Here is a 13,395-nt window from a genome sequence, read left to right as displayed (position 1 = left end):
TTAGGGGGGATTCCAATCTTGCGCAGGATATTCCATGTGAGAGACCTATCCACTGTGTCAAACGCTTTGACAAGGTCAATGAAGATGATATGGAGCTGCTGGTTCTGCTCGCGGCTCTTCTCAATCAATTGGCGCAGGGCAAAGATCATGTAATTGGTTGAGCGCCCTTCTCTGAAGCTACACTGTGCCTCTGGGATGTGCTTTTCTATGCTTGGCCAGATACGATTCAGGATCACTCGTGCAAACAGTTTTCCGACGATAGATAACAAGGAGATGCCACGATGGTTTCCACATGTAAACCTGCAGTTCTTCTTTCTTGTGTTTTCAGTCGAAGGAGACGAGACAGATCTTGTCATGTTTTAACCCACATGATACAGCAGCCAGGGATAATGGATGAGAATTAAATATAACTTGCGGTTAAATGACGATAGAGAACATTGAGAAAATTGTTGCTTTTAACACCTTTAATGACTGACTCTCTCACCTGCCTCTCTCTCTTCCACATCCTCTCAGTGATCACTTACACACACATTAAACTGAACACATCCCTGATACTAATCATGGAAATAACAACCACCACTGCACACATCTGTACAAATATATAACTGTGCACATCATGAACATTTTAACTGTTAATAATAAACATTACACAGATTACAGATATATTTATTTGTGCATATTTTAATTGTCCCATTATGCAGATTAACAGTGTTTAATATCAGAATGAACAAAGTGAATTTATTTCACTCAGAATTGATTTGAACTTGTGAATCATCACCTAATGCAGCATTAACATACAAATCCATCTGATCTTTACAAAACCACAAACTGCTGGTGGAGGGAAACTTTGAGCTGGAATTCTCCACGACCCTGTATAGGATAAGCAGCTACAGATAATGGATTGCTGGATGGAGTTTCCATGACACACAGACCTTACAGACCATTTGCACTTACATCATGAATCTCCCGTGATGCTCTCCGATTTTGTTGTGTTCACCATCTTTGTGGTATAACATCCATGGCGACCGAGGAGAGTACATTGACAAAACGTAATTTTTCGCAAATATATCATGAATTGAGTAACAGTGACAAGGTCAGATACAGGGAAAAGATAAAAGAATGGTCAGGGATGGATCCGTACAGCAATGTTGCAGAGTATGAAGACGATGTACGGATGTGGCCGAGTGTGAATTACACAGACATTGTGAATTACCAGGTGTTAACTACTAGCTTCGTCACTGGTACCAACTGACGTACACTATCATTTACTGTTTAGCGCAAGTTTACTGTAAGGCGCTAGTAGGTTCCTGATGTGGGCAAATGTTACACAAAACACAAACAAAAAAAAACAACCTTGACGTCTTCGAAGGCAACATTTTCCCGAGCTCAGTGACCTACATTTTACTGGGGCTTTGTGCTATGCAATTGTAACTGCACTATGAATTGGAGTAGCGCTTACATGTATATCACTTACAGTATGTCGCATCTTTATATATAGTTTGTCTATGGTTCACATAAACGGTAGAAATATAAACTTACCCTTTACGAAAGGATCTGCACATTTGTACATATTTGTATCTGGTCTCTTTTTTGTCCGATCTATTCAGATTTGCAAGCCACTGTCTCTGTCGTCTACGGGTTAGATCTTCCATTTGGGGTGCTTCTCGCATTTTAACTGAACAATCTGACTCCAGCCTCAGCAGAATTGTTCAAGCAGCCGATAACTGAGCAAATTTGTGGCATTTCGTATAAAAGGAGAACTGAAGGCAAATTTTTTATTATCAAAATTCTATTTATCTCATTTTATTCAATATAGGAATGCATTTTTCATAGCTATTTTGTCACTGCTATAGCAAGTTATGAGTGTTTGAAATATGCTATGGAATATATCAGTCCATATGTCAAAGCGATGGCTGTAAACGAGATGCATTGAGACCTGTGCGAGATATCGTAGGGCGGAAGTAAAACGTTCAGCGGAAATCAAACCCTGTGTCCGAAATCGCTCACTCATTCACTACTCCCTATCTAGGGAATTACTATAAAGAGGACTATATAGTGGGCGGCATGGTGGTGTAGTGGTTAACGCCTCACAGCAAGAAGGTCCGGGTTCGAGCCCTGTGGCCGGCGAGGGCCTTTCTGTGTGGAGTTTGCATGTTCTCCCCGTGTCCACGTGGGTTTCCTCCGGGTGCTCCGGTTTCCCCCACAGTCCAAAGACATGCAGGTTAGGTTAACTGGTGACTCTAAATTGACCGTAGGTGTGAATGTGAGTGTGAATGGTTGTCTGTGTCTATGTGTCAGCCCTGTGATGACCTGGCGACTTGTCCAGGGTGTACCCTGCCTTTCGCCCGTAGTCAGCTGGGATAGGCTCCAGCTTGCCTGTGACCCTGCAGAACAGGATAAAGCGGCTAGAGATGATGAGATGAGATGAGATGAGATGAGATGAGGACTATATAGTGAGTTCATTGGTAAAATGAAAAAATGCTTTTGGACACTACTCCGTCGTGCTGGTATTTACATCATTACTGTTGCACAATTAAAACCAGATCAGTCGGCTGGTGGGTTTTCAAAATAATAAACACATGCATGTATTTTTGTGATAAATCTTTATTATACTGAGCGTATTTCCCACATTAATCAATACAAAGTACTGCATCTTTCAGTTCTTTTAAATCAAGGCTGAATACTTTCTTCTTTGCCGCTACCTTTTATTAAATCAAATTTGAGACTTTTAATTTGACTTCTTTCAACACGACTACAATACATGATGGGATATATTGCTTGGGTTAGTGACCATCGGTTGTACACTACTTTTCATGATGCATTGTGGGATACTTTGAGTGCAATATATAGGGTGTAAATAATCCTCACTACGGTTTTGGACAACACTACAAAATGGCATCCCCACGATATAGTGCCCTATACAGTGAGTAGGGAGCGATTTCAGGCACAGTGAAAGTAACCAACATCTGCCAACGTTGTCAAAAGACGCGTGCCCTTGTTCGAATGCTGATGTAATCAAGCTGGACATTTTGTTTGTTTTGATAGCAATCAGGAAAGTTTGAAAAAAGTAGGCAGTAATCGCCATTTAAACTCGTTTTTGTGCAATATTTCATTTGGAAAACAGTTTTCAAAATGGTGGCACAGACACCTGGCTGACACTTCACGTTTCGAAGTCTCGCACAAGTCTCGTGAAGATTGTGCGGATAACCGACGCCTGCCGTGGACCAAACGAACTAAATTCACCATGGCTAAAAACCAAACAGGCCAATAAGTATAATATTTAATTGCAATTAATTGCCAATATGAGTCACGATATAAGGTTACTAAAAACAAAAATGTAATTGAATAACACGTTAATTAAGAAATAAAGCAAGTTTTAAAATGACTTCAGTTCTTATTTAAATACTCAACCAAGACTCAGGCAAAGCCACATGTGGGTACATTCTGTCCGACATGCCCGCAACAAGATCAACTGTGAGCTACTGCTCACTTACGTATCCCCTGCTCTCACTTCTATCAGAATGCAAGCAATCAAAGGAACAGCACACTGATTATGAATGTTGACTTCAACAAATAATTAACCCTGAAACAAGTAAGTAAAGAGCAGTGTTCTCCCCAGGGATTTCAAATAGCATCCCGGTAAACGGTCATTTTGAAATAGCATTTTGCTTCTTGAAATAGCGTCAAAATCCACCCTATACTGTATGTTTATTTCTGGAATATCTAAACAAGGGTGCTCTAAGAGCACAATATCCCCCGCTACAATATATTGCAAACGAAATTGCAATATGCACATGACTGTCCTATAACAAAGCCTTTGGCCAAGTTTCATGAAATTCCTCCAAAAATTGTGAGAGGAGTTGATTTCAGAAGGTGAGAACCCTTTCCGGGACGGAAGGATGGACAGACAGACGGACGGACTTCGCCACCAAATAATCCCTCTTCGGGCATTTCGGCCAGCGGGGGATTAAAAAAAAAAACATAGGCCATTCTGTGGCTGGGAAGTGATTTGAGGGGATTCCCAAGCAAATAATGTGCATCAAATCGCTCGTTTCGTGCAGTCAAGCAGACAGAGGAAGTCCGTGTGCACATGCGCAGGTTTATCTGCTACTTCTTTTGGGTTTTACAGCAGCTGGCATCCACAGTATTGCATTACTGCCATCTACAGGTTTACCTTTGACCCTGCCCTGACAGTTCCATCATTCTGTCGCTAAACGAACCGCTGATCACACCGAGGTGTTCACTGACCACTGATATTTATTAGTTTGGTCCTGCGTTTCCTTTCCTTCGCAACATAGCATCTTTTCTTCTCACTTTCCGTTACTGTACCTGCTATACCTCAAGTGCCCTTGACTGTTTGGTTATTTGCACCAATTTACGTGTGTGTGTGTATGAGTGTTTAGTCTATGTCTAGTTCTTATCTAGAGTGTTTATACTGTTTATATTGTTTTTGTTTTTCAATTATTCTATTTTTATTTATTGCATTGCCTGTTTGCACCGTGGGTCAGAGAGGACTGAAATTTCATCTGTGCTGTATGTCGAGCATGTATAGCATATTTGACAATAAAGTTGACTTGACTTGACTGTAGTCGGTCTTTCACGTTTCATTCGCACACTCACTTCCTCCATTTTTCTCTCCTGTTTCAAATTTGTATCCCACAATGCCTTGCAAGAACAGGGAAAGCCCACCACGTGATGCATGACATAGTATCTTGAATTGGGTCATGGTGAAGCAGGAAAAAATAGCGGAGAATTTAGCGCCACATGGCCCTCAGTTCATTCAGTGTTCTATTAAAAAAACCTAATAAAATTGGAAGTCTGTGATTTGAATTCAGTAGCGTTTGCTCCACTAACCAAAAAATAATTGGGTGTCAGGGGAAAATTCTTTATATGACATAAACTTGAAAAATCTGAAAGGCAGTACAGCTTCAAAATTAGTGTTCCTCATAAAAATTTACTTCTAGTCCTGAATTGAATTGAAAGATAGGGAAAAACCCACAGTATCTGTCCAACTAGTCCCACTTGGGGATGGTTGTGGAATCTTATGCAAGGCCCCCAAAAGTATTTGGACACTTAAAAACACCTGTCCGTCAGGTTTCCAAGTCAATCTTTAAAAGGTTTCGCAGTTTAAACACACTGATGATCTCTGTTTCTCTTCAGACATTCCACTGTCATCGTGATTGTTGTCATGAGCTGTGCTGCAAATCAAGATCTCTGATCTTACATTCAAAAAATAAGTAAATATATAAATCCAGAAAGTCCATAAGCCTGGCACACAAAACAGAACTTTTGGTAAAATTCAAACATGAACTGTAAGAGGAAAACTGGATCGTGTTCGTACTCAATAATGGTCTCGAAAAAGACACAGCGCAAGTTTGTTTAGCAGAGGTAGCTGGATGGAGAAATTTGTCCATTTCTGTAGCCCTTGTTTTTCTTTTTTGCCTCCAGGGTTGATCTATTAGAACAGCCGTAAGCAGCACAAACCATCAGCACTTTTGCATCGTGAGTGGTCGTTTGCAAAGAACCCATGGCTCCAGGTTAGTTTAGGCCAAAGATCATTATGTTCATGTAAATGAGTGAGCGATAATGTACAGTAAGCTGGTTATTATCATGAAATACACCCTGACAGGGTGATGCAGGAGTCCAACACAAAGCAGAGAAGGTCTTGAATCACCCTGAAGGGCTTTTATTTTGCGATAAGAATCGGCTCACTATACATTATCCCATTCATTACACAGTTACGTACTAAAAAAAACTCAACATCTGACACAAAATATTGTTTTAAAATGATTTTATTGCTTCTGGTAATGTCGTGGTCCAAAACAACAGTTTGTAATAAAGAAAAAACAGACTGTAAACCAATCAGAATCAAGTATTTAACAAAGCTTTGTAATAATAATACAACCCCAATTCCAAAAAAGTTGGGACACTGTGTAGTGGGAAGACATGGGACAAAAATAAAATACCTAGGCCTAAATGTTTAATTTTTATTTATTATAGACGAGACAGATCTTGTCATGTTCTAACCCATATGATACAGCAGCCAGGGATAATGGATGAGAGTTAATTATAACTTGCGGTTAAATGACGATAGAGAACATTGAGAAAATTGTTGCTTTTAACACCTTTAATGACTGACTCTCTCACCTGCCTCTCTCTCTTCCACATCCTCTCAGTGATCACTTACACACACATTAAACTGAACACATCCCTGATACTAATCATGTAAATAACAACAACCACTGCACACATCTGTACAAATATATAACTGTGCACATCATGAACATTTTAACTGTTAATAATAAACATTACACAGATTACAGATGTATTTATTTGTGCATATTTAATTGTCCTATTCTGCAGATTAACAGTGTTTAATATCAGAATGAACAAAGTGAATTTATTTCACTCAGAATTGATTTGAACTTGTGAATCATCACCTAATGCAGCATTAACATACAAATCCATCTGATCTTTACAAAACCACAAACTGCTGGTGGAGGGAAACTTAGAGCTTGAATTCTCCTCCACTGCACAGTTTCACACACACATACATTTAATCCAAGATTAACAGCAAATGCAAACAAGTACAAATACAGTCAAGACATATTTACTGAGAATAAACTCATCTCATCTCATCTCATTATCTCTAGCCGCTTTATCCTGTTCTACAGGGTCGCAGGCAAGCTGGAGCCTATCCCAGCTGACTACGGGCGAAAGGCGGGGTACACCCTGGACAAGTCACCAGGTCATCACAGGGCTGACACATAGACACAGACAACCATTCACACTCACACCTACGGTCAATTTAGAGTCACCAGTTAACCTAACCTGCATGTCTTTGGACTGTGGGGGAAACCGGAGCACCCGGAGAAAACCCACACGGACACGGGGAGAACATGCAAACTCCACACAGAAAGGCCCTCGCCGGCCACGGGGCTCGAACCCAGGACCTTCTTGCTGTGAGGCAACAGCGCTAACCACTACACCACCGTGCTGCCTGAGAATAAACTAAGAAACAAATTCTCAGTTTATTTAAACTATTTAAAACATAAATAAAATAAATTTCTTTTCAGCTCATTCTGCATTTAAACACACTTTTGTGATTTTAATTAAACGCTAAGTCATTATTTTGAGTTAATACCTTGTTATTTCAAGACAGTGTGTCATTATTTCACTTATTATTTTGACTTCCTCATACTTTCAAAATATATCATATTATATTTTAAGATATTTTATTCTTTGAGTTAATTCATTATTTCAAGATATTCTGTCAATATTTTGAGTTGATCCCCTTGAAAAAAATCACAGTGTGCGCTTCAGGGTTTCCAAAAGGGGGGAAAAAGACTTACACAAAGAACACTAATCTTTTAATCTGCAGTATTTTATTAATGAACTGGAATAAAACAACATCAATGCTAACTGATCTGATTCACTCTTACAGAGCACTCAAGTGGGAGGATCTTTAGGGAACCAGTAACATATAGGATTGGCAGTAATTTATCAGTAAATGTGTGTGTGAAAGTGTGTAAGTGTTTGTTAGTGAGAGCAGGGCCGTAACCAGGATTTTTCAAATACCGAGGTCAAACATGGCTGACAGCACCGAAGGCCCCCCACGGCACAACTTAAATAAATAAATAACAAACCAAGGATAGATTTGGTGGTGGACACATTTATTTTAACAATTCTATAACTGTGGCACCATAACTGTGGTGTTTTATCTGACATAAAAGTAGAAAGGTAGTGAACTCTTGAACTGAGTATCCATACCTAAAGTACCAGTTACCTAAAGTATTGGCATTATTTACATTGCAGCATACACATGACAGAAAGGGTGTGAACTGCTGAATTGTAAGCTTTAGTATTACACCTTATAATAAGTGTGTGTGTATGTGTGAGAGAGAGAGAGAGAGAGAGAGAGAGAGAGAGAGAGTTTGTGTGTTATTTGTGGGTGTCTGTATGTGGAGAGACATTCTGAGCAGTAATGTAAAGGCATCAGTCTATCTGGCTGTCTTGAATTGAGATCCATTTGCATGCATTCTCTGAAACAGAGTGTTCTCACCATTGCCTGTAATGTAAGTTTGGCTCATAACACATTTACTTCAACAATTCTAAAACTGTGCCATCATAACTGTGGTGTTTTGTCTGACATACAAGTCAAAACTGAACTGAACTGAGTGTATTGCTCAGGGTCCGTGTATCATCCGATCATTCAAGTATTCCACCAATCCCTCATTTTTTGGTCATACAGAAAAACAGGAAAACGAAATATTGAGTGTTTTTTTTTTTGTTTTTTTCATTTTCCAGATTGAATGAAATACATTAACAACTTAATATATTAAATGAATAGGATGTATGTATAAATTACTTGATATATACATGCACATGCAATTTTTCTGTTTCATAGACGCAGAGATGATGATGGACTGTCGCTGAGGATCATGGGAAGGCTATGTAGCGTGGGGAATAGAGAAAATCAATAATCGTAAATTAGAGTTATTATTTCGTTTTGGTTTCCCTGTTTATTATTTGTTCTGTTTTGAGTTGAAAAAAGGAAAACAAACACCAATCCCTCATTTTTTGGTCATACAGAAAAACAGGAAAATGAAATATTGAGTGGTTTTTTTTTTGTTTGTTTTTTCATTTTCCAGATTGAATGGAATACTTGAATGATCGGATGATACACGGACCGCTCAGCTACCTGAAGTATTGGCATTATTTACATTTCATTATCTTAAATTACATTAGAATGTAGGGCTATTAGTTCTGTGTGAAGACTCGTTTAGAGAGAGTGTGTGAGAGTGTATTATTTGTGTGTGTGTGTGTGTGTGTGTGTCTGTGTGAGTGAGTGAGTGAGTGAGTGAGAGAGAAAGAGAGAGTTATGAGAGAACAAACAAACAAGCCCGTTTAGTCAGCCCTGCGCAGGGCTGCCTGTGACAACGTAGTTTTGAATGTTTCTCGAAATGCTAACTAAAATGTAATAGGCAATGACAATGAAACGTTTCCCCTTGGAAAGTTGGCATGACACCGCTGAATGGTCTGCCACTGCACTGACAGTATTTTCTCACCTTCCCTCCTTCTCTTTCCCTGCTCTTCTGTTGGCTGTCTGTTGCAACGTTTTCATTTTGCACTCGGGTAAAGCTCTATAATGCGATGTGACTATTAGCCTATGTTAGGTTAGGTAGGCATATGTGATAGAGCGTAGACTACACCCTGCCTGTTTTATCCAAAACCCAACTTCCCCGGCCGACACTAGTATAGGCTACGCCGCGTGACGCTGCGTTAGACACGGCAACGATAGAGATAGAGGCTGAGAGATTTCAGATGACATTAGACAAATGTGAATTTTATTGGGGGGAAATACAGATGACATGTGGATGTGGACGCTGCGTTTTACATTGATCACTGCTCGAATTCAGCGTAGACCAATTTTAAATTTCTGAAAAAATACCGAGGACATGACCTCGGTATCCTCAGTGGTAGTTACGGCCATGACCACGGGATACACAAGAGCTGAGAAGTGTTCTCATCAAGGCCCGACTCCGCAGCCAGTTTGTCAATTAGTCACGGAATCTGAAAATTGACATAAGGATGAAGAATTCTACTACACTAAAACAAACCAAACTCAGCTCTGGAAAGTCAACAAGTGAGAGAAAAAGAAAGAGGGAAGAAGGGGAGTTAATTTTGCCAGTGACTGACAGTTATGTGCCGGAATGCTTATGATCATTAACAGTGCAATTTTAATTAGCATTTCAAGCAACAACAGTGGAAGCCACTTAGCTAGATAGGATTTTCGTTTTCCAGGCGGCACAAACTCTTTTATTCTCTCTCGTCTCGATTTGATTTGGTGCGTTTCAGATCAGAAAAGGCTGGGCAGTCGTGACCTGTTGTTTATGAAGTTACTGGGTGCTGACGAGACTTGAGCTATTTTGCTAACTTACCAGACTATAGGCTAACGTGAACACAAGACACTATTGTTTTGATCATTGGTTGTATTTTCGAACGGAAATGAAAACGGGTAGCAAACTTATTATGTTCACATTTTATTTACAACATGATGTACCACCTCTGACTGCTTTCTGTCAATCATGAAGAGCCCAGCCGCGTTCACAGCTCCTCCTCCAATCACCAATAATAATAATAGTAATAATAATAATAGATGATAATAATAGATGATAATAATAATAATAATAATAATAATAATAATAATAATAATAATAATAATGTTTTAAAATCAAATAGAGGACACTGGAGAGGGTGAGGATCAGCGAGTTGAAGAGAGAGAGCCAGGAGAGGAAGAGAAGGAAAGAACTGAGCCAGTAGAGGAAGAGAAGGGAAGAGCAGAGCCAGTAGAGGAAGAAAAGGGAAGAACTGAGTCAGGAAAGGAAGATATAACAGAATCAGGAGATAAAGATAGGGAAATAACAGGTGAAGATCAAGAAACTCCAAGTACAAGTTTGTCCATCCATGATCCGGCAAGCTATAAAAACAAAAGTTCCTACACAGATGAGGAGAAAAAGAACATTCTTCAGGGTAGATGGAGTAGGGACCAGTATAAATACCCCCAACGTCAATTTGGGAAAAGGCTTCTGAGATATAGTGCTGAGTGCATGGGAAAAAAAACACCCCTGGCTACGGTACTCTCCATCTGAGGATGCTGCATATTGTTGTGTATGCATGTTGTTCAATAAACAGAAGGGGACAAACATGACCTTCCAAACAGAGGGATTCAAGGACTGGAAGAATGCTGTTGGTGAAAAAAGAGGGATAATTTCTAATCACGAAAGCACTCCAGGGCATGTAACAGCTTCAGCATTTGCTGAGAATTTCCTGTCTGTGACAAAAGGTGAAAAAAAGACATACATTCGGTGATCAGCATTCAGTATTCAGACAAGGTTGAGACAAATCGCAAGATTTTGTTATCTATACTGGATGTGGTTTTAAACCTTGGAAGGAGAAACATTGCTTTCCGTGGGAACTGGAAGAATGATAGTAGTGAAGATGGCAATTTCATGCACTTTATCCAGTGGAAAGCGCAGTTTGATGACATCCTTAAACAGCACCTGGAGACTGCACCTGCAAATGCGAAGTACCTGTCAGCAAAAATACAAAATGAAATGATCACATGCTGTGGAGAAGAAATCCGTGACAGTATTGTTGCTAAAATCCAGGAATCAAAATATTTCACAGTATTGGCAGATGAAACATCAGACATAAGCGGGACGGAGCAGTTGTCAATCTGCATACGTTATGTAACTGCTGATTTTGACATCAATGAGGATTTCCTAGGATTTTGTCCACTTCTCAAGCAGGACTCCGCATCAATCACGCAGACCATCATTGCGCAGCTGGAGAAATGGGGGCTTCCTCTCTCTTTTCTGCGGGGACAGGGGTATGATGGGGCAAGTAATATGAGTGGCAAGGTAAGTGGGGTGCAGAAGAGGATACAGGAGCTTCAACCACGGGCCTTGTACACTCATTGTCGTAGCCATGCCCTAAACCTTGTTGTGGTTCATGGATGCTCAGATGTTCCAATTGTACGAAACACAATGGCCTTCATTGAGAAGGTGGCTGTGTTTTTCTCAGCAGGAATGAGCAAGCATAAGCTCCAAGATGTGCTTCAAGAAGAGGGAGGTGATGGACCTAGTAGAATACCTCTGATGTCTGACACAAGATGGGGGTCCAGGATAAAAACAGTCTATGCTTTTCTGTCACAACTTGGGCCAACTCACAGGGCACTGCAAGAGATGGAAAGCGACTGCACCCACAACTCGGAAAAAGCCAGCAGGTTGCTGAAAACCATGGAATCCTTTGACACAGTCGTCACTTCAGTGGTTGCACAAAGTGTTCTCGGGTACATATGGCCACTAACAATAAAACTGCAGTCACCCAAAGTAGATCTCTTAATGGCCTACAAAGAAAGGAGAGAAGTTGCTGAAGTTATTGAGAGCCTCCGCAATGACGGCTTCAGCAAAATTTACGAAAAAGCAGTGCAGCTGGCAGACACCATTGGTGTTACTCCTGTGAAAAAAAGAATAGCGGGAAAACAGCAACACAGGGGAAACGCACCTGCAGAGTCAATTGAGGACCACTACAGGGTTAATTTATTTCTGCCCTTCATTGACCATGTCACCACAGAATTGAGGACCAGGTTTGCCAAGTCCACTGAGCCTGCCCTGCTTGCAGCCCTCTTGGTGCCAACGGAATTGCCACAGCTAAGTGAGGAGAGAGAGGACCATTTACTGCTGAGGTATAAAGAAGACTTGCCTTTTCCTGACACTGCAAAGCAGGAAATACACAAATGGAAACATCACTTCCAGAATCACGCTGGGAACCTCCCTGCAACTGCAAAGGAGACATTGCAAAGTGGATTTTTGGGATTTTATCCAAACATTCAGCAGATGCTATCACTGTACTTGACACTGCCAGTAACCACATGCTCGTGTGAAAGGTCCTTTTCTTCATTACGGCGACTTAAAACATGGCTTCGCTCGACCATGGGTGATGAGAGGCTATCTGGTCTTGCGCTCATGCATGTCCACCAGAACAATATTGCAATTGATCCCAAACGAGTGCTCCATAGATGGGACGCCTCTGACCACAGAAGGATTGTCAGCTGTTTTGACAAAAGGTGAGACTAAATGTAATTGAAATACTTTTACTACTATGCTTGTACTACACTGCTGTAATAATGATATGAATTATGCTTATCTGTTGTTTTGTCTATACATTGTGTCATTGCAGTTAATGTAAATACTGTACATCAGAGGATGGCTGCCTGCAGATCTGCTTTGGCGCTGATGTGACAAGACCTACAAATATATCTCCCTCACACACACACACACACACACACACACACACACACACACACACACACACACTCACTGACTCTCACTATTTCACTCACTCACACTCTCACTCATTCTCACTCACTCACACTCACTCACTCACACTCCATCACTCACTCAAACTCTCACTCACTCACTCACACGCACACACACACACACACACACACACACACACACAATACTTTTGTGATCGTGCAGTTTTGAAATTGTTAAAATAAACATGTTCACCTACATGTTCATCTCCTTGTTGGGCTTGTGATTTTGACTCGTTTCCAAAATGTATGAAAAGTCACCATATTAGGACGGGTTTTTTTTGGCAAATAAGATGTATCGCAATGTTTGACCTCGGTATTTGAAAAATCCTGGTTACGGCCCTGCCCGTGGTGCTTAGCTGACTATCGCGACGACTAATATGAAATGTTTCCAATGTCGGATATTTCAGCTTCGTTTAAAAATGATTATGGGGACTTTATTTTTAGACAAACAAATGAGAACAGGGGGATGCAAGCTGAATTTAGAATTTTCCACCGATCAAAGTCAGAACGAT

General features: G+C 40.4%; 1 protein-coding gene across 1 annotated transcript; it reads left to right on the top strand.

Moving 5' to 3' along the window:
* The first annotated feature begins 1,129 nt into the window (after nt 1-1,129).
* On the top strand, nt 1,130-12,635 carry LOC132892141 (52 kDa repressor of the inhibitor of the protein kinase-like). Its single transcript, XM_060930535.1, has 3 exons — nt 1,130-1,241; nt 10,243-10,552; nt 10,955-12,635. Exons 1-3 carry the CDS (start codon nt 1,130-1,132, stop codon nt 12,633-12,635), a joined length of 2,103 nt encoding a protein of 700 aa, XP_060786518.1.
* Nucleotides 12,636-13,395: the final 760 nt, after the last annotated feature.

This window comes from Neoarius graeffei, chromosome 9, assembly GCF_027579695.1.
Source record: "Neoarius graeffei isolate fNeoGra1 chromosome 9, fNeoGra1.pri, whole genome shotgun sequence".
In the NCBI taxonomy this organism is placed as follows: domain Eukaryota; kingdom Metazoa; phylum Chordata; class Actinopteri; order Siluriformes; family Ariidae; genus Neoarius; species Neoarius graeffei.
This window is presented reverse-complemented; position numbering and strand designations above follow the sequence as displayed.

What these genes read in the sequence shown, in the direction of transcription:
- LOC132892141 (XM_060930535.1), top strand. Translation starts at nt 1,130, where the DNA reads ATGGATCCGTACAGCAATGTTGCAGAGTATGAAGACGATGTACGGATG. An exon ending in AACTACTAGCTTCGTCACTG is followed by an intron (nt 1,242 to 10,242) that starts GTACCAACTGAC and finishes AAAATCAAATAG; the next exon opens with AGGACACTGGAGAGGGTGAG. An exon ending in GGTAGATGGAGTAGGGACCA is followed by an intron (nt 10,553 to 10,954) that starts GTATAAATACCC and finishes AAACCTTGGAAG; the next exon opens with GAGAAACATTGCTTTCCGTG.